General features: G+C 51.9%; 2 protein-coding genes across 4 annotated transcripts; both read right to left on the reverse strand.

The window, feature by feature from the left end:
- Nucleotides 1-69: 69 nt before the first annotated feature.
- On the reverse strand, nt 70-3,186 carry Dnase1l2 (deoxyribonuclease 1 like 2). Its single transcript, XM_027940402.3, has 7 exons — nt 1,758-3,186; nt 1,573-1,661; nt 1,403-1,486; nt 1,223-1,323; nt 1,038-1,150; nt 691-942; nt 70-399 (listed from the first exon to the last, which is right to left on the reverse strand). Exons 1-7 carry the CDS (start codon nt 1,899-1,901, stop codon nt 346-348), a joined length of 837 nt encoding a protein of 278 aa, XP_027796203.2. The 5' UTR covers nt 1,902-3,186; the 3' UTR covers nt 70-345.
- E4f1 (E4F transcription factor 1) lies at nt 3,020-21,039 on the reverse strand. Of its 3 annotated transcripts, none has more exons than XM_027940399.2 (14): nt 20,872-21,039; nt 18,355-18,506; nt 9,136-9,241; nt 6,384-6,577; nt 6,175-6,295; nt 5,877-6,029; nt 5,589-5,758; nt 5,027-5,236; nt 4,688-4,793; nt 4,380-4,597; nt 3,987-4,185; nt 3,771-3,913; nt 3,637-3,699; nt 3,020-3,563 (listed from the first exon to the last, which is right to left on the reverse strand). In XM_027940399.2, exons 1-14 carry the CDS (start codon nt 21,020-21,022, stop codon nt 3,207-3,209), a joined length of 2,343 nt encoding a protein of 780 aa, XP_027796200.1. In that variant the 5' UTR covers nt 21,023-21,039; the 3' UTR covers nt 3,020-3,206. The 3 variants fall into 3 exon arrangements, with proteins under 3 accessions (XP_027796200.1, XP_027796199.1, XP_027796201.1); XM_027940398.2 differs by having other exon boundaries at nt 4,688-4,796; XM_027940400.2 differs by having other exon boundaries at nt 3,443-3,563; nt 3,823-3,913; nt 4,688-4,796.
- Nucleotides 21,040-24,843: the final 3,804 nt, after the last annotated feature.

Raw genomic sequence — 24,843 nt, forward strand, 5'->3', positions numbered from 1 at the left:
AGGGCCAAGGCTTGCATCGAAGAAGGGCTAAGTCCTAAAAAGAGACAGAGGCCTCAGAGTCAGCCCAAGTGTGGTCCTGGCCCAGTGGCTTGTTTATTACCCAGACATGTTCCAGGCACTAGCTAGGCACCTTTGGAGGGTACTCCTCACAACAACGCTCTGAGGTAGGTGGTGTTAGCCCTTCTTACAGATGGGACACTGAGGCTCTGAGTAGTACTGTAATGTGACTGTGCCACCCTTTCACACCCAGCTGACCCTTCCCTGCGTTCATTCTTCTGCTACCCCAAATGATCCACAGTGCTACCAAGTCTGCAGGTGATGTGCCCTAGCCTAGCCACAGGGCTGTCAGTGGGACTTGAGGGTCACCTCCACTGGAAAATGGTCACTGATGGCAAGAGCCTGAAAGAAAAGGGGACAGAACTTCAGCCATCCTGCTAGGCAGCTTGTTTCCTGTCCCCCTCCCCTGAATTGGAGCCACCTGGGTGTCCTTCCCTGAGGCTATTCCCAAACTGGGGATGGGAGGCACACCCTGAAGGTCTAGGGATCCTTGACTGTGAGTGCCCTTGTAGGGTGGGAAGTGGTAACTGTAAACCGTCTGTCTGAAGCAGGAACAGACTGGCAGGCCCTCGCAACCATGTATGCCAGGGTCTTCCAGGCCCAGGGATGGGAACTGCCCCTGCCCGCACCGACCTGGGCCTGGTCCAGGCCAAACTCTTCCTGGAAGTCATGCACCGAGGCTGACTGAGGCTTCAGGCTCCTGCGCAAGTGGGCGCCGCACACCACGATGCGGTCATAGGCACAGTCGGAGTTGCCCACCGTGGTGTCAGCGCTGTCCGGGATGAGCCACTTGAAGACCTCACTGCTGCGCAGTCGGATGGCCGCCCAGTCCTGTGCCCGTACGTAGTTGCAGTCCGCATTGAAATCGCCCAGGAAAACCATGTCCTGTGGGCGCCACCAAGCTGGGTCTGAGCTGCATGCCCGCAGGCCCAGACTCCCAGAGCTCGCCTACGGGACGCGGGGCAGGGCGCGGGGCTTACGTCGGTGCCCCACTTGTCAATCAGGTCCAGGTACACGTCGTAGAGGGCGTCGATCTCTGCCACCGCCTGGTGTGGCGCAGCGTGCAGTGGAATCAACACCAGCTCCTTGACAGCTGTGGGGGCGGGGCGGTGTTAGGGCGGGAGGGGACAGGATGGGATGGGAGTAGGGGCGGGGCTGGCCTCACCGGTGGCGGGGACCGAGAACTTGACCACGAAAGGTTCGCGGCTGAAGGCGTCCTCGGGGTCCGGGTACTGGTAAGTGTCCACAACCGACACTTTGTCTTTCCTGGGAGCAGAGAACCGGCGGTCCACTGAGCCGGCCATCTTGGCCCCGCACGCCCCCTCCCTGCAGCCCACAAGCGCACCTGTAGATGAACAGGTACATTTCCTTGTACTGGTCCCGACCCAGAGGCTGGCTGCTCATGAAGCTGTATTCATGCTTTGACACGCTGTGGAGAGATGCCAGGCCCCAGGTCAAGGCATGAAGCCTGTCCTCGCAGCAAGGGGTCATGGTGCTAGACCCTGCCCACTGCACCTGTTGATCTGCTCCATGAGCGCTGACACTGCGCTCAGGTCCGGGTCACGCACCTCCTGTACCAGCATGATGTGGTAACCAGCCAGGATCTGGCGGAGGAGACCGCGGGTGCAGAGTTGTGAGCAGCCCCAAGGACTGGCCCACAAAGCCCAGCTGCAGCCCCGCCTCCAGCCCCCAAGCCTCACCTGCGCGATGATGCTGCCACAGGCTGGGTCAGACACTTTGCTGTCACCAAAGCTCTGGATGTTGAAGGCTCCAATGCGCAGCGCTGCTGCCCCTATGGCCCACAGTGCCCAGAGCATTGCCAGCAGGACCCGGGGCCTGCCCATGGCACCAGGGAGGTGGGCTGGAAAGGACAGATGGAATGGGCCAGCAACACCAATCCTCACCCAGCTATGGTCCAGGAGGGGTCTGTGACCCAGCACTGGCCTGAGCAAAAGCACATTCTACTGCACTTTCCAGGTCTCCTCAGAATGGGTTCTTAGCCCCATGACCAGTCTCCCACTGAATGGAGAAACTGAGGTCCCAAGTCAGGATGCCATTCCCACCCAGTCCCCAGTTCAACTCAGCCTCAAAACTTACCTGGATGTGGATAAGAGGCAGTGTCAGAGGCTCAGGGGTCCTGGTCCAAGGAGGGATACAGGTTCCTTCTGGGGGACTGTGGCTGGCCCTGGACAGACTTGCCCGGTCTTGGTTGACAACTGGCTCTGGCCCCAGGGCACTGGCTACTATTTGAGGCCCTGGTTCATGAAGGGGCTGGGCTATAACTGAGCCCCACCCCCTCCAGGGAGTGGATGCTACAACTCCTGACTCCATTCTCATGGAGACCCCCCAGAGGGCAAGAGAAAGAACCCACCTTGAGCAAGTTCTAGTGCCCAGGTCTGTCCCAAAACATCCCCAAAGCCCCTGATAGCCCCCCAAAGGAAGTCTCAGGATTGTGGTAGAGGGACAGCCACACCCATGGTCCAGGCTTGTTCTTGTCTCCACCTTCCCAGAAACTAGGTCACCCAGTATCTGCCTTCTTGAGCCACATCCTCTTGGAACAGGCAGCACGACAGTAAAGACCAGTCCCATTCCTGGCCCAGCCTCTCTTGCTGCCTGGTCAGCACTGTCTTCACCTCCATGAAAAGCTGAGGCTTCTCAGCCCAACCTGAGGCTCCTGGTTCTCTCAGCCTTCCAAAGGCAGCTGTAGGTAGGAGGCTGGGAAGCAGCACCTGTCTCCTCCCCCTGCCCCAGGCCTGGGGAAGCTGGGATCACAAGTGGGCAGGGAGTGGCAGGAGGCTGCCCATCAACATACCAGAGACACCCACACACCATTGAGGCACCAGGGCTGGCAGAAGCCCTGAGTTACTGGCCAGGCACAGAAACCTAGAGGACTGCCTGGGCATATGGGGGCCACCAGCAGTACCTGTGAAGGCAGTACCAGGCCCCAACATCACAAGCTACATATTTTATTCATGTTTTATTGTAAAGAAACAAAAACCACATATTTACATTCCCCGTCTGATTTGAACACCTGAAATTCTGGGCAGTCTTCTCTACCAGGCCAGGCAGTCCTGGGCACTCAGGTCGGGACCAGTATAAGGATAACCCTGTCCCTTTCCCAGCCTAGCTGGGACCCCACAGGTCCCATGCTAGACGATGACCGTCTGTACCTCAAGCTGGCCCTCTGGTGAGGCAATGACCAGCTCGCCTGCATGCTCAAGGATCTCAATGTCCTCTGATGACACCATTGTTACAGTAGCCTGTTCAGTGCCGTTTGCACCTGTACGAGCCGCAAGCACAGTACCCTCACTGATGGCTGAGGCCAGTGTCATGGCCACCTGCTCAGTCAGGCTCTCGGGGGTGGCGATGGTGATCGTGTCTGCAGCAGCTGCCTCTGGACCCAGTCCTGCCTCCTGGTCCATGGTCACATTCTGCACGATGATCTGGTGCCCAGCGCTGGCCTGGTGCACGATCTGCTGCACCACCTTCATGATGTGGCTGTCCACCTGCAGGGCCACAGCTCAGCCCAAGGTGTCCAGGAGGCCAGGCTGCCCTCCCACTCCTTGCCAAGCCCCTCACCTCTGTCTGGGTGCCCTCAATGATCTCTGTGGCTTCAGTGGTCTCTGTGTCATCTGCAGTGGCCTGGGCAGAACATCTGAGGTCAGCTTGGGCTGTCCCAGTGCCATCCCAGCCCCACCAGGCCTGCCACGCACCTCGATGATGTACTCCTGGGTATCGGCCACCACAGATGAGAACTCTACCAGCACTGTGTGGGGGTCCTCCGCAAGCACAGTGGCAGCTGCTGAGGGGCTCTCTTCTGACACCAGCACCTCTTCCACCTCCAGAAGGCAACCCCCTGCCAGCAGGAAGCTCAGTCAGGGCTCAGTGACCCCCAGCCTCACCTCCTCCCACCATCTGCCAGCCCAGACCTTTGGTGCGCAGGTGCCGGTTAAGTGTGCCATGCTCAGCAAAACCACGGCCGCACTTGTAGCATTTGAAGGGCTTCTCGCCTGTGTGATGCCGCACATGCCGCACCAATGAGCCTTTCTCCCGGAATCCTCGGCTACAGAACTGGCACACATGTGGCTTCTCCTCCAAGTGTGTTCGGAAGTGCACTTGCTGGGCATTCTGCAGAAACCAGTCCATGACAGCCTGACCTTGGCCACAGGAAGCCAGGGCTCTCCCCACCCACCCCTGGCCTGAGCCAACTGAGTAGGCTGGGGTAAGGAGGGAAGTTGGGGCACAGAACAAGGCCCATCTGGCCCCAGGGACAGGGAGCTGAGGATGGGGTCAGCGCCAGGACCCTGGGGCCGGAAGCCCACCTTTGTCTTGTAGCGCTTGCCACACTGGGGACAAGGGAAGGGCCGCTCATCTGAATGGACGCGCCGGTGGCCGCGCACGTGGGCAACGGTCTTGTAGAGCTTCCCGCAGTCCCCGCAGCGGAAGCGGCGCTCGTGCACGTGCGCCTCCTGGTGCTTCCTGAGTAGATAGGCCTTGGGGAAGGCCTTGCCACACTGCATACAGGGGAAGGGCCTTGGCCCTGTGGCCAAGCCAGCATCAGCCAGGCCCACTGCCCACAGCCCACCTGCTCCTCCCTGTCCACGGACCCATCCACCCTCCTGCCACCCACCTGCATGGCCTCTCTTATGGGCCTCCAGGGTGGCTGCTGTTGGGAAGGTCTCACTGCATTGAGGGCACGGGTGGGTCTTGGGCACAGTGGAAGCCTCGCTGGACATCTGCTGGGGAATCACAGGCAAGCATCTAACACCCACTGCAGGCTCTGCCCCTGCAGTGCCAAAGACAAGGCCCAGGGCCCCATCCTGGCAGTCTCCCTCGCAGCACCAGAGAGGGCAGAAATAGGCCAGTGGACAGTCACTCCAGAAAGCAATGCTACTTTATGCCACAGGCAGTGCAAGGAAGCACCAGTGTCCTACCCACAAAGGAGCATCCCAGCAGCACAAACACCTACTGTCTCCATCGGCTCCACTTCCAGCAGTGGCAATTCCGGGGATCTATCTCCCAGGGGCTGTGGACTGGACTCAGAGGCAGGGGCTGCTTCCAGGGCACCCTCCTCCCCAGCAACTCTCTCAAGAACAATGCCAGAGTTCTGCATGGCCTGATGCAGCAGGTTTTCACGACTGCCCTCACGAGAACAGGGAAGCTCCTCAGGAGCTGGGGGCTTCAGGGAGGCAGAAGGAGAGAGGCTGCCACACAGCCCAACACATAACACCCACCCTTCCCACCACACAGGGCAGACCCATGCCAAGCCCAGGGTCCCCCAAGGTCTTATGTACATCCTCAGAATCTCATAGAATGAAGCCAAGTCCTCCCCTGTCACGCCTTGACCCCCAGGTCACTTTCCTTCTGACAGGCTATTTGCTAAGGAGCTTTCCCACCTCCCCTGCAAACAGACAGCTATAGAGGTAGACCCAAACCTCCTATTCCTATTGGAGCCAGTGCCCTACACACAACCTGGCACTGAGCAGGCAGAAGGGAAGCGGCACTGCAGGGCTCCTTGAGCCAGCCCCTACCTCTGGAGCCAAAGCTTTCATGCCCAGGGGCAGCTCCTGCATCTGGACATGGACTTCATGGATGACGGTGCCCTTGGCATCTGTCACCAGGTGAATCACAGGTGATGTCTCCATGGATTCGCCTGTCACTGATGATGAAGTAACCGGCCCCACGGTGGAGGTGCCTGACCCTTTAAGGCAGAGTCAAGTGAGTCTCTGAAGAACACCCCCACTGGTGGCACCTGGGCCCGCAGCTAAGGCCAGGAACAGCAGCTCCAGGAACCCAGGCAGCCTCCCCACCACGTTCACCTGCAGATACGTCCTCTTTGCCCACAACCACATCCTTGCTCATGCTGAAGCGGATTTTCTCTGTGCATGGGGTGAGAGACTTGAGGTGACGGGTCAGCGCACCCGATTCCCGAAAGCTCTTCCCGCACTTGGTGCACTTGTAGGGGCGCTCATCTGTGGAGAGAATGGAGTCAGCCCTGGGGTAATGACAACCTGTAACAAGGATGAGGCGGGCATGGAACCCCTGCCACTTCGCCAGGGAGCTAGGGACACAAGGCTTGGGTAGGGTGTCCCCAGGGCCATGCCCCAGGCTGCTCACCAGTGTGCCGTCGGTGGTGCCGGATGAGTGAGCCCTTGGTCCGAAAGGAGGCCCCGCAGAGCTTGCACTCGTGGTCCTTGCGGCTGCTGTGGGTGACCATGTGGGCCTTGAGGATGCTGCCCTGCAGGGGAGGGGCAGCAAGGCTCAGGGCACCTCCCCAGACAGGAGCAGGCAGGAGGCCTGGCCGGCCCGTGGCCCCAGGGGCTCACCGTTTTGAAGGTCTTGTGACACAGCATGCACACGTAGCGGCCTTCCTTGTTCACCAGCAGCTTGACTTGGGCCTGCTCGCCCTCCCCAGCAAGCCCGAGCCCCTGATGGTTGGGACTGCCTGGGGCCTCAGCCATCTCGTTGTTCCCTGGCTCTGCCTCAGCAGCCACAATGACCTCTTTGATGTGCCCACTGCCTAAGGAGAGGCAGGTCAACATAAGCCTTGGGCTGCACCACAGCCCTGCCTGCAAGGATTCCTACAGAGGGAGACTTCTAAATGCCCTGGAACTGTCCAGACCATCCCTGCCTCTGGCATGGGAACTGCTGCTCTGGGCTAAGCCCCAGAGCCAACCAGCACTGAGGAAAATCAACACAGAGGCCCCAAGGGACCAGCAGGGAGCTGCTCAGCCTGAGGTCAGCCTGACAGGGTAACAAACCCCCTCCATGAAGTTGCTTGGAGGAGATCCAGCACTCCCAGAATGCACCTAGTGGAGAGACCCACCACGAGCAAAGTTGCCCCTTCCCCTAAGCCAAGGAGGGGGTTGTGGGTCCTGGCAACAGGTGCCTGGGCACAGACAGGATAAACTAGCCCAGTTCTCTGCATCTGTCCTGCTGACTGCACCAATCCCACTAGGGAAAAAGATGTTTCAGCTCATCTTCTGATTGGGATGCTGGTGGACAGGCAGGCAGGCAGGCCCAGTTGGAGCCTTGTCCCACCACAAATTGGGGATACCAGGAGATGGGAGAGTGTGAACACTTCCCAGATAGCCCCAAGAACAGAAGGTGGAACTGGGCACAATGGCCATGCCTGTGATCCCAGCAACTCAGGAGGCTGAGGCACTAGGATCATGAGTTTGAGGCCAGCCGCAGCAACTTAGACCCTGTCTCAAAATAAAAAAATCAAAAAGGGCTGGGGGTGTAGCTCAGTAGTAGAGCACCCCAGGTTCAATATCCAGGGACACACATACCCCGAAAAAGAAACTTGGGATTTTGCACTTGTCATGGGGTGCTGAAGATATCTGACAATGTGCAAGACTAGGCCATAAACATGCTTCCCATTGCCTGTTTGTAAAAGTGACAAGTGGGAAACAGCTGTGAAGATGCCTCCTAGAACCCTCTCTGTCCAGCTGGAGACTTGTTGTGACAAGTCATTCTCTCGAAACAATAAAAACACCCTAACTCAGAAACAACTAAGGGCATCTCTTGCCCATGCCTGGCTGACACACGCAATGCCACAGGAGTATCTTCCCAGAGGACAGAGACCTGATGGGCAAGGGACTGAGGGGAACACAGCTACACCAACCCAAGAGGAAACCAGTTTGTGTCCAAAGCAGTAGCAGGAGGGCTGCCACCCCCTAGTCCTTGCTGACTGCACCCTGTACCCAAGAGGACTGAGCCCAGCACAGCAAATCTTCCTCACTGCCCTTTCCCTACCTAAGACCAATAGAAATGCTGGTAGCTCTTGGCTCCTGCCCACCCAGGAGGCCTGCAAAGGGGGACATTTTCAAGTGTGCAAGAGACAGGAGTACCCAGAGATGGACCCTTGAAGTACAAGCCATGGCTACCATCCCAAGCAAAGGCTTAGAACCACTGGAGGTCAGAGGTAGGTGGAAAGGGCCTGACTGGCCAAAGGCCCAGAGCCTGGACATGCTGCTGGAATGTAGGGAACTTGTTTTCCCAAATGACACCACCTATCTCAGAAACTAAACTCTGTGCCAAGGCCAGAGCACAGCCCCACCCCCACATGACACAGGACATTCCTAAGCCTGAGTGGTAATAAGAAGTGTCTCTGTCTTGGGAAAATCAGAGGAAAGACGGTGTAGAGACCAGGACAGGTGTCCCAGCCTCCTCCCTGGGGAGGCTTGCCCATTCAGAGACTCCCCTTCCCAAACCAAAGGCTGGCCTCCCCTATACAGCTTCCCTCTTCCTGCCCCAACCAGTCCCCAGTACTTCCCAAGGCCAAGTCCTACCTGTTGCCCAAACCTACTTCCTGTCCAGCTACCCACTCATCCACCTGCCTTGGCCCCTACCCAGCAGGCACTCCAAGTACCAACAGTTCCCTCCCAACTTCCCACATCAGACCCTACCCAGCTACTCATCCCCACCTGTCCAGGCCTGGGCTGCCCTTTGAAAGTCCCCCCTGCACACTCAGTGGTCCCCACTTAATGAGCACATAACCCAATCCAGACCTGGCTACACCCCCTCTCCCAGTGCAAATCAGCAAGGCATTTAAATTTAAAACACAGCCATCAAAGAGGCTCAGCGTCATATGCTCATAAAAGCCCTGTGAGACCATGCTGATGAAAGCACTGGGAAAGGTCAAGGTCAGGGAGCATGTTGGGGCCAGCTGCAGCAGCAACTCCACCCCACACCTACCCTCCAAAACCAACTGCTGGGGTGGGTGGGCCATTCAGGGATTCCCCATGCTGGGTACTGGGGGTGGCAGAAAGCAGGAGGTGGCTGATAAGTTAGGAAGACTCTAGGAGGGCAGAGACAGCCTGGGAAAACATGGAGAAGAGAGAAACCAGCTCATGAAAGAGCTCCAACCAACTCATGTGCAAGCTACTGCAGATGCAGCAAGGAATGTCCTGGTCCCCTCCTGGCAAAGCCTGGCATCTGATACACCTTCCTCCTGTAGGCCCTGCCTGGGGAGGCTCACACCAAGCCTCCACCCCTTCATGGCTAGGCCAGCTCTCAGGAGAGAAGAGGTACAGACAGCTATCAGACCGATGACACCTTAGGCAGCTGGCTTACCAACAAGGTCAGGAGCGTGGCTGATATCTGCTGCTAGAGAGGCTGCCTCCACCACAATGTGGGCCACGGTGATGGGCTCTTCTGGGCCTGCTGCTGCTGGCACCACCTATCGACAGGGGACAGGGGACAGAGAGGATGCATTTGTGGTCTCCAGAATTTCAAGGGAAGGGCCTGGGCTCCCTTGCAGTAAAGTTTTGAAGAAGTAGGCTTGGGGAGTACAGACCTGGTCCATGTCCTCCAGGATGGCTGGGGTGGGGACGCTGCTCTTTCCCCAAAGGCCCACAGCCCCTGCAACCCGGGGCTTGAGGGTTGGGCCCATCACTCTAAGCCTTGAGTCACCATGGTCTGGACATGGAGCATGGAGCACTGAGCACCCACTAGGTAATCACTAGCAACGCTGGTACAAAGCTGGGCTGTGATGAGGAATGGAGTTGCAACACCCATACCCACAGCCCCAGCCAGGTCAGAGGAAGGGCCCTGGGGCTGGGGAGGGGACAGAGGGTAAAGAGCACAAGGTCTGACTGAAACCACCCTGTTCAAGTGTCATCTGAACCACTCTCTGATGGTGGCCTGAGGCCACTGACTTCTTGAGCCTCCTTTCTTGACTCTGTCCCATGAGGATGGCAAGCACTCCCTCTGTTGAGCAGGGGTGCTATGGAAGGTCGTAAGACGACATACAGCTCCAGCACACCGTGGGACTCAACAAAGTGCACCATTTTTATGACAAGGTGGCAAGCCCCACGGGACCCTGCTTGGTTTGTGAGATTCCCAGAAATTATGTATATAAAACAGGAGGCAAGCCAAAAAAGACAAAAGCCACCATGATACTACTGTTGCAGGAAGCAGCATTTATTAGTGCCAGCCTTGCCCAGAGGATCTATATCCTAAGCCAGAGCACAGCAGACTATTGCCATCTATACCATTAGTCCCTGGTTACATGTCAGCCCCTTTGTCTCTCCTATATGGTAACATACATTCTGACTGGGTAACTGCATATGTGTGCCATGTGGTCCCTTTGCTCTGGGGATACATGTGCACATAGCTACTGAGTGCATCATATCACTTCTCTCTGTTCTGGGAGAGTCCTTACCACAGTCCCCCTTTTAATGCTCAGATCCCCTCAGGGTCAAAGAGCATCATCCTGATCCAACAACTTATATTTCCATAACATCAAAACATAATATGGGGGCTGGGGTTGTGGCTCAGAGGTGGAGGGTTTGCCTAGCATGCTTGAGGCGCTAGATTCGATCCTCAGCACCACATAAAATAAAGATATTGTGTCCACCTATAATTAAAAAATAAATATTTTTTTAAAAACCCACAATGTGGCCATTTTCCTTTCGAAGACAGCTTCCATGAGACTGGAGATAGACCTCATAACCATGGGTAGCAGGCAAGAGTAAGCAGACCCCAGCACTAAAACCACAACACTTATGAAAGTTTTGAAACCCCCAAAATTTGAAAACATCCTCCAGATAATTCCCCAGGATTCCAACTTTTCCAGATCTAGAGAGAGACATGGGTGATCTTTCTTGTACAATCCATGATTTTTTCCATGACCTTGCCTTCAACATCTATTTGTACACAATGGTTGCCTAAGTTAAATTTCCCACATACTCCACCTTCAGAAACAAGCAAGTAGTCTAGAGCTAAGCGATTTTGATAAATAAATAGCATTATACATTTGTTTGGTCAATAAGTTGAGGGCTCTTGCAGTTTCATTAGTTATAATTTCAACTACAGCCTGTAGCTTGATAATAATGTTTAACATACAGATGGGAGTACAGGTGGCAAGGCATAATGGTGAATTATCCTTTCAGGAGGACATTCATCATCTTTCCAGTTTTGGATTTCCAGGGCTTGCCACTCACTTTGGGCCCGTTGGTCTTCATATACAGGGACTCACAACTGCTCCCCTTTAGCTAATGGAAGGAGAAAAAGGAGGGGTGAATTGTCCCAGTATACAAGATCAGGAGCAGAACTGGGGTAGTCTAGCACGGCAGGCCCTTCCACATACCTAGTACAGTCCACCTGGGGTTCTCCATTTGATATCTATGCTGGCATTATCCCAGCCCTGTTTGAGGTTAGGGAAATTTGACAGAGTGTAGGATTTTCTTCTATGTGATTTTGAGGATCCCTACCACTGGATTTTCTGAGTAGGTATATTATAGAATTTTGTGCCCAGATATGGTAAAGTTCCAGCTGAGATGTTAAACTGTTTGCCCTCTCAGGTAAGACAATATTTCCCAATAATTGAGATTTTCAGGAACCAAACACCAGTAGTTGAATGAAGAGACACTGTTTCACTACAGGGCTCATGAAGATCCTCCACCCACTAGCAAGAAGAGATATTCAGAGATTGAACTATAGTTTCTGCTAAGGCTAGAAACAGGTTTCTGGTTGTGGAGGAGATGGGGAATTCAGTTTTCATCTCTTCATAAAAGGAATGAAAAATTTGGTGTGGAGAAGTGCAAGTGCAAGTGCGCCTTTTTTGGGGGGTGCTTAACCACTGAGACACATCCCCAGCCCTTTTTTGTATTTTATTTATAGACAGGGTCTTGCTGAGTTGCCTAGGGCCTGAGTTGCTGAAGCTGGCTTTAAACTCACAATCCTCCTGCCTCAGCTTCCCAAATCACTGGGATTACAGGTATGCACTACTGTACCCAGCCAAGTTGGTACCTTTGATGTGTATTGGGACCTAGGGGTTTGTGTCCCACCCATATACAACTACACCAATTTTGTGGCCAATTTTCCATCTTGAATCCCCTAGGTCAAGGATAGTAAAATTAAGAGGGTTACAGGCTCCTGAATTAGAGCTGAGCATGGCATCACCCTTTTGGAGAATTGGTGTGTTACATTTACCTGCCAAGTAGACCATGAAACAGCTCCAGGAGGGACAGTAACCACTGTTATTAATGCATCCAGGTTCAGCTGAGGGCTGCTAACATGCTTTTATCATAGAGCCTGTACTCCCGTTCCCAAGATAACCCCCCCACAAACCTCTATAGACCATGAAGATCAGTATTTATCTATGACTTCACACATGTCAAAGAGCACCGACACTGGATGCTTGGGATCAATAATTTGGGATCAGTTAATTATTTGACCCATATTGTCACTGCTTCAGATCTCTAGCCACTCCTCAGTTGGGGAGTACTGTGGGTCAAAACAAGTGTATTGGACCCCTTGCTAGTAGATAGAATAGGTGATCTTATTATGTTTTACAGGTCCCTGAAACTTACTTGACAGTAAAAATGGATATAATAAAGTAGGGTTGTGGCAATGGCTCACCTGATCAAGTCATGTGAAGGTTTGGGTCACAGAATGAAGAACTTAAGTCCACAAACAAGAGCTAGGTCAGACATAGCCAACAGCAATGAAACATCCTATCAAAAGGAGGTAAAAGACTGCTCATAGAGACTTCTAAACCTAGTGCCAGCTGGCTAGAGCAGCCTCTGCTAATCCTATTGTGAAAATTAAAGCTAATGGTTTGGGGATACAGCTCAGTTGGTAGAGTGCATGCCTTGCATGCACAAGGCCATAGGTTCAGTCCCCAGTACCACCAAAACAAACAAACAAAAAAAAAAAAAATTAAAGCTAAGAAGATCACAGCAAAGAGATGGACAAGAGGTGACCATGCCAAATCATTACAGCAAGGAGGCCAATAAAGGAAATAAGAACAGTCCATTTATCCCAGCAGGTGATCAGTTCCTCAAGCTTCTGCTGGGGGTAGATTAGTCATCAGCTCCCACTTGACTAAAGCAGGGCTGTTGTCCGTAGGCTCTCAGATGGCCGACTTGCATAGTACAGCAGGCTCAGGAATACTCCCAGTCAGGAGAAGCTGGTTTCATTCTGCTGTAGTGAATCCAGAGGACCATCTCACCCATCTTCACTAGTCCTAGTATAGGTGGATTTCCTGACACAGGTAGATTAGCTTTTACTTTAGAATTCAGTTCATTTGCCCACCTTCTCAGAGCTCTCGGGACAGTATGTAGTATGTAACTTCCAGGTGATCTTCAACCCTTTTGCCACCAATTGTACCTCCTCAGCCACGAACATCAGCTCATTTTCTAATCCCATGGTGACTGGGATTCCAAACCAAGGAATGATTTCCTTTAGGAGAAATCAGGCCACTTCATGTGCCTTCTCTGTGTGAGTAGGAAAGGTCTCTATCCAGCCTGAGAAAGTACACACAAAGACTAGAAATGCTTATAGTTTCAGACCCGGGGAGCTCAGTGAAGTCCACAATTATATCTTCAAATGGGGCCCCTCCAATGCTTTGCACCCCAGAGGAGGCCTTTGATCCCTGGTGCAGATTATTTCAGGCACATGTTTCACATTGTTCGCACACCATTCGGGCATGCTGGAGAGCTGGGGAATGTAGAAATGTTGGCTGGATGTGGCCTCAAGTGCTGTCCAGCCAACATGGGTCTCAGTTTTAAACCAGGGGTTCTCATGTTGTAACTGGGGTCCAATTTTGCCAACAGACTAGGAAATAGGGTGGTAGTTTGGGCCATTGGTTCTGTTGCCCCGTTGGAGGCCATGAACTTTGCCTCTTGGTCTGCTTTATGATTTCCCTGAGCAACCATGATGCTTCCTCTTTGATGTCCCTGACAATGCATGACTGTCACCTGTTTAGGAGCGCATTTAGCATCTAAGAGTTCAAGGATTTCTTTGCCATACTTTATGTCTTTCCCTAATGAGTTGATTAGGCCCTTTTCTTCATACAAAGCTCGGTTATGTGGAGAGTGGTGAAGGCTCATTTAGAGTCTGTGTATATATTGGCATGTATCCCTGCCACCAGTTGAAGGGCACAGGTCAGCGCAGTAAGTTCTTCTTTTTGTGCCAAGGTTCCTTTTGGCAGAGGTTTTGCCTCAATGGTGAAATCTAGGGTCACCACAGAGTACCCAGCAAGGTGATCTCCCTCTTCCACAAAACTGCTACTATTGGTGAAGCATTCAACATCAGGACCTTTAAGAGGCTGGTCTGTTAAGTCCGGTCCACTGGAAAATACCTCATCCATAACTTCAACGCAGTCATGGTATAGTCGACCTGCCCCTACAGGCAGTAGGGGTGTAGGGTTTAAGGTCCACACTACTTCTAGGTGGATGTGCGGATTTTCACACAGCCTTCCCTGATATCCAGTCAACTAGGCATCAGTCAGCCAATATTGTCCCTTAATCTTTATGTCAGCACTGAGTATGGCACTCGAACATTTAATTCTTGTCCCACAGTCAGTTTGTCACCTCTGATGCCAAGAGGGCCATGGCCACCAGCACTTGTAGGCAGGGTGGCCGGCCTCAGGCTACAGAATCAAGTTGCTTAGAGAAGTATGCCACTGGACAATGCCATGACCCAACATCTGAGTCAGGACTCCCACTGAAACCCCAGTACACCTGTGCACATACAAAAAGAAAGGCTCGGACACATCTGGGAGTCCCAAGCCAAGTGCGTTGGTGAGGATCTTCTTGATTTCCTCAAAGGCCTTTTGTTGAGCTCATTCCATAAAAACGTTCTCCCTCTCCCTCCTTGTGGCCTCATAAAGGGGTTTTGCAAAGATAGAGAAGTTAGGTATACAGAGTCTACAGAAACCTGCAGCCCTGAGGAACTCCTGGACCATTCTCAGGATATTCCCACTGAAAGATGATGACTGCTAGACTCGGAGGGACCAGGTATATACACAAGAAGGCATCCTTGACTTCCAGGCATGTAAGTTAGGCAGCTTCAGTAGGGATGAGGCCCAGGAGAGTGTAGGGGCTAGGGACAGCAGGACATAGGGTAACAGCAGCCTGGTTTACTGCTCGTTGGTCCTGAACCAGCTGATAGTCATCTATTCCTGGATTTTAGACTGGCAGGAGAGGTGTGTTCCAGGATGACTGGCAGGATTGGAGGATTCCATACTTTAGAAGTCTCTCCAGTTGTCTCTGGATCTCAATTTGTGCCTTGCAAGGAATGCAATATTATTTTTGGCACTCAAGGCCAGCCCCTAGCTACTTCTACTACTATTGGGGGTATGTTTCAGGCCAGTCCTAGAGGATTCTCTTAGCCCACACCCCAGATACTCTGAAAGGAAGCTCAGATCCCTGTTGTGGCCTTTCCATGAGAATGCAGAGGCACCACTCTTCTCCTTTGGGGACCAAGAAAGTCAAGATCTTCACTTCTGGCTTTCCTAGAGTCAGGGTGGCTTGGCCATGAGAGTTAAAAGTTATCTGGGCCTGCACTTTCCCAATGGGTCCTGACCACTAAAGCCACAAGACAGTCAGGGAGGTATAGGAATTCATGAATAACTTCACAGAGGCCTAAACTGCACCAGCAAGGCAGTAAGAAGAAGCAACAAGCTCAGCTGCCTGTGGCTCCCACTATAGAGGTTTGTCTCAGGTTAATTCACCACCGAATATTCTGCCCCAGTATCAACTATAAGTCCATGGTCCGGCCCCCCATGATCATATGGACCATAAGCTCCTGGGGGCCTAACATAATGAAGTCCAGTCTGTCCTAGTCTTCCTCAAAGTTTTCCATGGCAGCCAATCCAACAAAATCATCCTCAAGGACTTCATATGGTTGCCATGGTAGTTGGTTGTCCTTGAACCACTCAACCGCTCCTGCTTTGTCCAGGGACTGCGTGATAATCCTCTGACTATTGGGGACACTCATTATTCCAGTGACCTTAACAGCAATGAGCACACTTGTTTCATTCTAATGTCACCTTTGGGTAAGGTGGTTCTTCTTGTTGGCTCCCTCTATGGCCTCAGCTCTGGCCCAATAGGACACTTCTCTGGGAGTGTCCTGACCATTCCACCAGGGTGGTAGCAAGCAGACCTACCTTCTTTTTCATTTTCCAGTCTACCTCATGTTAGGCTTCTTGGTCTTGGTTGACAAATACTTTTGTCACAACTTGCAGTAGTTGGCTGGCATTCATTCCAATGAAGCCCTCTAGCCTCTATAGCTTATGCCATATGTCTCCCTGGGTCTGACCAACAAAGGCTGCATGAACCACTGGCTAACTTTCATCTGCTTCTGAGTTGAAGAGGATGTAAAAACAGAACATTTCACATAGCCTCTCAGAATTGACTGGGGCTTTCTTCTGGTCCCTGGAGCACCTCTGAAGTCTTTCTTGCTCATGTTCACGGCCTTCCTTCCTTCTTCCTTCATGCAGCCTAAAACATCCTCTTGATAATGCTAAAGCATCTGAAATCCTTGGTCATCATTAGGGTCCCATGAGAGATCTTCCTCAGCAATCTGACTCTGAGCGTAAGCCGGGACATTCATGCTTCCTGCTGGGGCAAGTTCCTCCAACCACTGTAACAACTTTAATTGGGTGGCATTCTTCAGTGTTAAATAGAGTCAGGAGTAACTGGTGACAATCAATCCAAGTGGGCTTGTGGGTCTGAATAATGGATTGCATTAAATCAATCATAGTCTGAGATTTGTCAGTGAAGGAGAGGATTTTTCCAATTCAAGAGATCAGTGGAAATAAAAGGCTGTCCTGTCCCCCTTGTACCTGAGAGTGTACCATGGGGTGGCTATAGTCGGGGCATTTTGGTGGCCTCAGGGGTGTGGCCTCAGGGCTCCAGCTGCAGGAGGCACGAGGAGTACAGGCAGCAGTGGAGAAAGCAGTGGTGTGCAAGGCACAAGAATCCCGCTGGCTCCAGCATCTTGAAGGGGCCATCACTGGGCGATCATGATCTAATAGCTCCCTCCCAGAAAGGAAGCCTCAGCCAGCGCAGCTGAGAGAAGACTATGTCTTGCCAACAGTCAATGCAGGAGAATGGGTCCCTACAATGACCCTAAATACCTTGATAAATAGTTCTTTATCTAGTGACCTCTTGGACGGCCAACCGAAAAAGGTCAATCTATTTCAGAGAAAGCCTAAAGCTTCCTTTTTGAAATTTTTAGTCATATACTCTAGGGGGGTAAACTTACTCTGTTTGCCACCTATTTCCTCCCCCTAAGAGATGACAATCACATACATAAGAAGGGAAAGGGGAAAGGGGTAAGAAAGCCAACTCTGGCAGCTCTCCTCATGGAGATATTTCAGGCACCTTTTAGAATTGGCAGCCTGACCCAGACCAGGCTCGTAGACCTTGAAGAGAGCCTGGCACTGCTCTAAGCCATATGACGATCACCAGAATTCTGCACTTGCTTCAGGCTCAGCCTGTTTCATTCAGTCACCATTCACTCGCATTCAAACAGTGCCTCCAATCTGCAACCCAGTACGTTAAAAGTACAGTTTAATTCATGAAACTGAGCTATTCAGGTAACTCTAGAGAGTGATCGGCCTCCCCTTCTGCCACTTAGGGGCAGGTCCACCTCTTACACCTGGGTTTCTACTATGTGACAGGTGGCACTACTGCGCTGGTTCCTGGGCTCCACCAAGTTCCTTGGTACTCCTGAGATCCTTGCCCTAGCATTCTGGGAGGGATAGTCTCCTAAGGATCAATTTGTATGCTGGCACCAGGCAGCACCTCTCCCGGAGTCCCAGGGCCCCTAGCAACAGGGGAGATGAAATCACCATCTCTGAATCCAGGATGAGCCCTCAAGAAATGTTGTGGGATTCTCACCCAGAGACAGAACACCTGTGCTTTCACCAGGAAGTAGCATTTATTAGTGCGGCACTGGCCCAGCAGGTTCGAATCCAAAGGCTGAGCCCTGAATGCAGTGGGGCGTTGCCTTATTTACCCTCTCTTAGTTCCTGGTTACATGTCAGCCCCTTTGTCTCCCCAGTGGGACGTTGCCTTATTTACCCTCTCTTAGTCCCTGGTTACATGTCAGCCCCTTTGTCTCCCCTATGTGGTAACATACATTCTGTGACAGAGCTGCGAAGCAGCTGCACATGTGCACATAGTGCACACAGACTGTGCCACATTGCCTGACAGAGCCGTGCATGCTCACACAGTTACTGAGTGTGCCGTGTCACCTTCCCTCTGTTCTTGGAGAGCCATTACCACACTCAGAGAGAAGGGACCTCAGTCTCCCAGCTATACAGGCTGCTGAGAAGGCTAGCATACCCCAGGATATCCAGAAAGTCCCAGAGAACTGCCAGGTTCTTCATGGCACAGCCTGAACCCTTCTTCACCCATGGTCAGATGCCTGCCCTCTGCCTACCCATCAGTCAGCAGGAACTAGCTGCACAGGTATGTCTTGGCACTCTGTCGCCTTCTCCTATTAGGTGATCTCAGGGAGGGCAGTGTGTGCAGTGGCAGTGGGGTAGCGACTTACCTCCTGGCCCAGCAGTGCAGTTGTGGCAGGGGTGGTAGGCAGAGCCTCCTGTGGGGCCCGCTGGCAGGCCTTCTGAATCTTGTGCTGAACAAAATCTTCCAAGGCAGTGAATTCCACCTGGCAGCGGCCACATCTATGCACATCATCCTCATCTGAAATGAGAACGTTGTCAAGGACTTTGGGGAGGCAACCAGTATCCCATCCAGCTTCCCCTCCAACCCCAGACCAGACTCATCCAACGATGGCAGCAGAACCAGAATTCCTACCCCATCCCTCCCAGAGGCTGCTGAAAATGTGCTTAGGGCACCCAGAGCTAGGGAACATCAGGGTATAGCCCCCATCCTCTGGAAGTCTGCAGAAGCAAGGCTCACAACAGGGAGAAGAGTATTCTGTAGAAGTGGCCCTGACCACACACTCAGGTTGCAAGGATCCAGTGATGCTGTCATGCCCAAGAGCTCCTTAAAGGGAAAGAGGCTCAGGAGGGCCTGAAGCAGAGGGACTTACCCAAGCCAATCTGGGGACAATAAAGGACTAGAATTCAAAACAGGTAAGGACTAGGGATATTGTTTACTTGCCTAGCATAGCAAGGCCCTAGGTTTGATCCCCAGCACTACAGAAAATAAAAAGACTACTGGGGACTAAAAGTGCCCTTGGGCATCTCAGTGACCACCTCTAAGTCATTTCCTCATCTGACCTGATTCAAGTGTGTAGGGCATATCAGGGGCACAGTAGGCTAGCCCACCAGGATCTGCTAAAAGGTCAGCCTTTGAAAAACACAGGAACAGCAGGGCCCTGCCCTATGAATACCCTTACTTTTTGTTGTTGGTGGTGGTGGTGAGGATCAAATCCAGGGACTTGCACATACTAGGCAAGTGTTCCACCACTTGGCTACATCACCAGCCTCCAACCACTCTTTCCTTCCTGACTTGATATTTCATAGATCCCCAACAGGCAGAACCCCTGCTCAGGTGTGTATGCTAAGAGTATAGCATTTCAGAGGGTCTCCACATCCCAGAGCCACCATACTTGAGTCCCTCACCACCACTGTGACTATCCTAAGACCTGCAGGAGAGACTTCCTATTCATTGAATCATTAATGTGGGTCAGGCACCTTCTGGGAAGTTCACCAAATTCTGCCAGCACCTTGGGGAAATGGATGCCTACTCCCTAACTAAAAAAATGACTTGAGGTTCAAGTTCACACAGATGAACCTGAAGATCCACCCAAATGTCCTGCTTCTGTAAAAGTCTTTCAGTTCCCACAAAAACACACCCAGTCCCACATCAAATCTAATAAAGGCCTGGTGCATGGGAGGAGGCTGGCCAAAGTTTGTTGCATTAATTAGAGAATAAAGGGCCAGATCATGACTGTGACTCTCCCACCAAATCATCTAAAAAAGGGAAGCCCACCAGATGGTTCACAGTCACAAACGAAGAGCTGAGGTGCCTACCATCCTCTTAACCTCCCACCCACTCATGAGAGTTCAACTTGGCACCAGGGTATCATTTTTGGAGGAACCTCTATAGAAGAACCCAACCCATTTTACTGAGACAAGGCGATGGACAGGTTTAGTTGGGCACAGCAACCACTAGAGGGACCCCTTTCAGGTTGGCCCTGCCCCTCTCCAAGCCGGAATAAGAAGGGGCCAGAAAAATATGTACAGACTATGAAACTGGTGTGAACAAAGCCAAGACCACCTTGACCTCAATATCACTAGCCAATACCTTCCTATATGATCCAATGCACCGATGGGTGGGACAAGTTCAGAGTAGAAACCTAAGAGGTCACCAAAAGCTATAAGTGCCTGATGAATGAGTCCTGAGCATGTCCCAGTACTCTCCTCAGCTCTTTACACACACACGTTAATTCTCATCACCCTCCTATGTGACAGCAGAACCCAGAAACTAAAGGGGCTGAGTTGAGGAACTAACTACACAGTCCTGAAATCCAATCGGGTCCTTGCTAGATGGGTGACTGGTCACTTGCACATCCATGAAACTCAATTTTCCTCATCCTTAAAGTGGGAGTGAATAACATCATTGACATCTCAGGGTTGGTTTCAGGACCGTAAAGGCTGATGCAGAGTAAGTGCTCGGAACATCTTGGAGACGCCCCTCCACCTTGCTGGAGAGATGGAGGCTGTCTTCCACAGGGATCTGCTGTCTGACGCCCCGACCGGCACAGAGCCCCACCCCAACCCAGTCTCGCCCCAGCCACGAACCTAATGGCCCGCCAGGTGAGGTGGGAGGGGCGGAGGGGGCACGGCCGGTGACGTTTGCTTGGGTCCACTGGGAGGACCGGGGCTTGAGTGCCTACGAGCGCGCACTGGAGGCCTGTGAGTGGTGGGCGCCCCGCAGAGAGGTCCGAGAGGGTCGAGAGGGTTGCGGGGCCCCGCGGGCTCACGAGAAGGCTGGATCCGGAAAGGTCTGCGCGCCCACAGCCCGAGCCGCCGGGCTCCACCAGTCCAGGCTGCGCCTCCCCCACCCCGGCCGCTGCGGGCCCGCCCGACCCCGTTACCTTCCTCGCTGAAGGGCGCTGAGAGGCCGAGAAAGCCGCCTGGAGCCAAAGCCGCTGCTGCGACCCCGCCCTCGCCCGCTTCACACCCGGCTTCGGCCCGGGCTTCTGCCGTATGAGCGGCCGTCACCCGCACTGCCATCGCGCCCTCCATGTCGCAACGCGCCGCAGGAAGATGGCGGATTTACGACCGTGTCGTCATAACAACGGGCCGCTCCGAGGCCAGCGTGAGGGAACTGCGAAAGGGGGACGGGGGCGGGGCCAGTGAGGGTTTGACAGACAGGCGTGAGGGGCGGGGCCTTGGGTGTGGCCTGGAGCGGAGACTGGGCGGGTCTACTGGTTAGGGTGTAGTAGATTGATTGGCGGAGAGATCCGCGGCTTGGGCGTGGTGTGTCCCATTGGGCGTGTCCAGACTGGAAAAGCCTGGGAAGAAAGTGGGCCTGGGTGCCAGGTGTTGCAGCCAGACTTGAGAACCAGAGGAGAAAGAGGAAGGTGCACTGGGTGGCGCAAACCGGCCAGGGTCCTCTGGGGCGGACCCTGTGGGACGTCGCCCTGCCACAATCTCGAGAGGGCCGTCACCGATTTAGGGTACTAAGGGATCGGTGCTCACCAAACTCCGTCGCCCCCAGAAGTTGTTAACACCAGTCACATGAAAGAACCCTAGTGCAGGATGGCTCATGCGCAGCTTTGCAAAGCGTTTTATTTTATATATTTTTAATTGTGGCAAATACACATAAAGTTTACCATTAGTAAGTGACATTTAGTGTAATCACAATATTGAGCTCACTCATTACCTCTATCTAGTACCAGAATTTTTTTTTTTTTTTTAACCCTGGGGGTTAAACCCAGGGTCTTGCTCACGCTACACCCTCAGCATTTTTTGAGACAAGGTTGCTAAATTACTCAGGGCGACCTCAAATTTGTGATCCTCCTGCCTCAGCCTCCACAATAGCTGGGATTACAGGCATGTTTTACCACTAATGGCTAGTTCCAGAAGATTTCCATTATCCCAAAAGGAAACCTGTACCCATTGAACAGTCATTCCCCATTCTCTACGCCCCTCACCCCAGCTCTGGAAACTACCAATCTACTTGATCTTCATTGATTTGCCTGTTCAGGACATATCATATAAGTGGAATCATACATTATGTACCCTTTTAGGCCTAAATTCTTTGCAAGATTCATCCATGCCCTAGTGTATGTCACTGCTTCATTACTTCGTTACTTTTTTGGGGGGTGGGGGGGTTGCTGGGGATTGAATCCAGGAGTGCTTTACCATTGAGCTACACACTCAATCTGCCTTATTTGGGGGCGGGGGGTGTACCAGGGATTGAACTCAGGGGCACTAGACCACTGAGCCACATCCCCAGCCCTATTATGTATTTTATTTAGAGACAGGGTCTCATTGAGTTGCTTAGCACCCAGCTGTTGCTGAGGCTGGCTTCAAACTCACAATCCTCCTCAGTCTCCCAAGCTGCTGGGATTACAGGCATGTGCCACCACACCTGGCTCAGTTTACTTTTATTTTCTAAAACTGTAAATCAATGTAACACTATGAAGATTGAATAACATCTGTCCTTGTACTGTCTAAAACCATCCCTTATTATACTAGTGCTACTAGCCTCACTTGGGGGAGGGGCACTGGTGCCATTCATTGGCAGGTATATACTGAATGCCTACCATGAACTGGGCACACTTCATGAAGGACTTCTCTCCCATTTACAGAGCCACCCCACCTCTCCACCCTAGGTCAGTTCTCCCCCATGAAGACCAGTGTCCCTTCCAGACTCCTCCACCACCTTGTCCACAACCATCCTCTATAGGCACATAGGCATGCCCATCAGATGTTAAACCAAACAGACGTGGCACAGCTCAGCTTTGGTTTTGACAGAGCATTATCCCACTTGCATTGTCCCTTTGGTGGTGGCTCTATGTGGCTGTTTCCTGGTCTATAGACAGGGATACTAACACTCCTATCCTCTCAGGGTTGTTCTGTGATTCTGACCAGATCATGCAGGTGAGAAGCAGCACTTGCTTGCTGAATGCTAACTGAATGTACAAGTGTAACCCAAGGTCATTAGGCAAGTGTTGGAGAAGTCTAGCTGCCTGGACATCATCAGTGTTTCCTGTTTTGGCAAGTATATCAAATAACTGGGTGTTGCTGGGTGCTAAAAGCAGAGTTTGTGATCTTTTGTCAAATGCAGTTCTTCCCAGGGTCAGCTTGGCCACCAAACCTAAATATGAAGACCCAAAGAAGAAGGTTTACTCCCAAGAAGTGGGTGCTCCAGGCAGGAACACTTTGCAGGCTCTGCCCTTTTGGGCTGTGGTCCCTGTCCTCTAGGGGTTTCCAGGCCAGCAGAGACCAACAGGAATGGGATGTTATATAAATAAACAGTACTACAAGGGAACCCAGTTCACTAGCTTTACCTGATGGGTTTTGGAGTCAGGGTGGGGACCAATCTAGAAGAGGCTTTATAGAGAACTAGGGCCCACGAGAGGAGGAGAGGGTTGACAAACTTGAACTTGGGAGTATAAGTGTCCTGGCACAGGGTTGGCCCTCAGGAAACTGGGAACCACTATTGTTCTGACAGCTGGCCCTAGTGAAAGTAATATTAATAAACATACACTTACCCTATGACCTAAAGATTCCACTCCTAAGTATATTCTTGAGAAATGAGTGCTGAGCACAGTGGCACACACCTGTAATCCAAGCAACTTGGGAGGCTGAGGCAGGAGGATTGCAAGTTCAAACAAGCCTGGAAAACACAGCTAGACCCTATCTCAAAATACAAAGTATTAAAAGGGCTAAGGATGTAGCTCAGTAGTAGAAAATCTCTGGGTTTAATTCCCAGTACTGCCAAAAGAGAAAAAAAGAAATGAGTGATGTCCACATAGGCATATATAAGAACAAGAATATTCACAAGGACATTATTTACAATAGCCCCAAACTGGAAACAACTCCAAAATCCATCAGTGGAAGGTCAGACATCAGTGGATGGGGGGGGGGGGGTATATTTGACAATGGTCCACAGGACAATTAATTAAAAATTTAAAATAAACTATGAAGGATCACAAACATTTTTTAAACTTTGTTTTGTTTTGTTTTAGCTGTATATGGATACAATATCTTTGTTTTTATTTATTTATTTGTATGTGGTGCTGAGGTTATCAAGTGCTCTACCACTGAGCTACAACCCCAGCCCAGATTTCACAGACATTATGTTGAATCAAGGAACCAAGACACAGAAGGGTACATGTGGTTTATAAAATGGTCTACCAGGGTGTGGTGACACAGACCTGTAATCCCAGTGACCTGGGAGGCTAAGGCAGGAAGATCCCAAGTTCCAGGTCAGCCTAAGCAATTTAGCTAGACTCTTTCTCAAAAAAGAGAGTGTAGTTCAGTGGTAGAGCACCCCTGGGCTCAATCCCCAACACCACACAAAGATGGTCTAGAACAGGGAAACTAGGCTCTGATTCCATATGACAGAAACAAGAACTGTGATTGGTAAAGCTGATGACTGTGTGAGAACATGAGGGGACTTTCTGAGGTGTTGGAAATAGTTCACAGTTGACCTGGCATATAAGTATGTATAAATTTCACTGAGCTGCACATTTGAGATTCACATCCTTGGGGCTGGGACTCAGTGGTAGAGCGCTTGCCTAGCACGTGTGAGGCTTTGCCTAGCACGTGTGAGGCACTGGATTCTATCCTCAGCACCAGATATCAATGAATAAAACAAAGGTATTGTGTCCATCTACAATTAAAAATAAAACTAAAAAAAAAAATCACATCCTTTGTGTTACGCCTCAATAAAGTTAATATTAACCGATGATGACGACAATAGCGACCAGTTACTGGGTACTGAGTTCCGCCCGCCCCCTAGACCGCACTCCCACCGCTTTGGAATCACTGGTTCCTGAGACCTGAGGCACAAGGAAAGGTTTGCGCAGAGGACAGGAGGCGAATATACGAAG

Source organism: Marmota flaviventris, chromosome 19 (genome assembly GCF_047511675.1).
Source record: "Marmota flaviventris isolate mMarFla1 chromosome 19, mMarFla1.hap1, whole genome shotgun sequence".
Classification (NCBI taxonomy): Eukaryota; Metazoa; Chordata; class Mammalia; order Rodentia; family Sciuridae; genus Marmota; species Marmota flaviventris.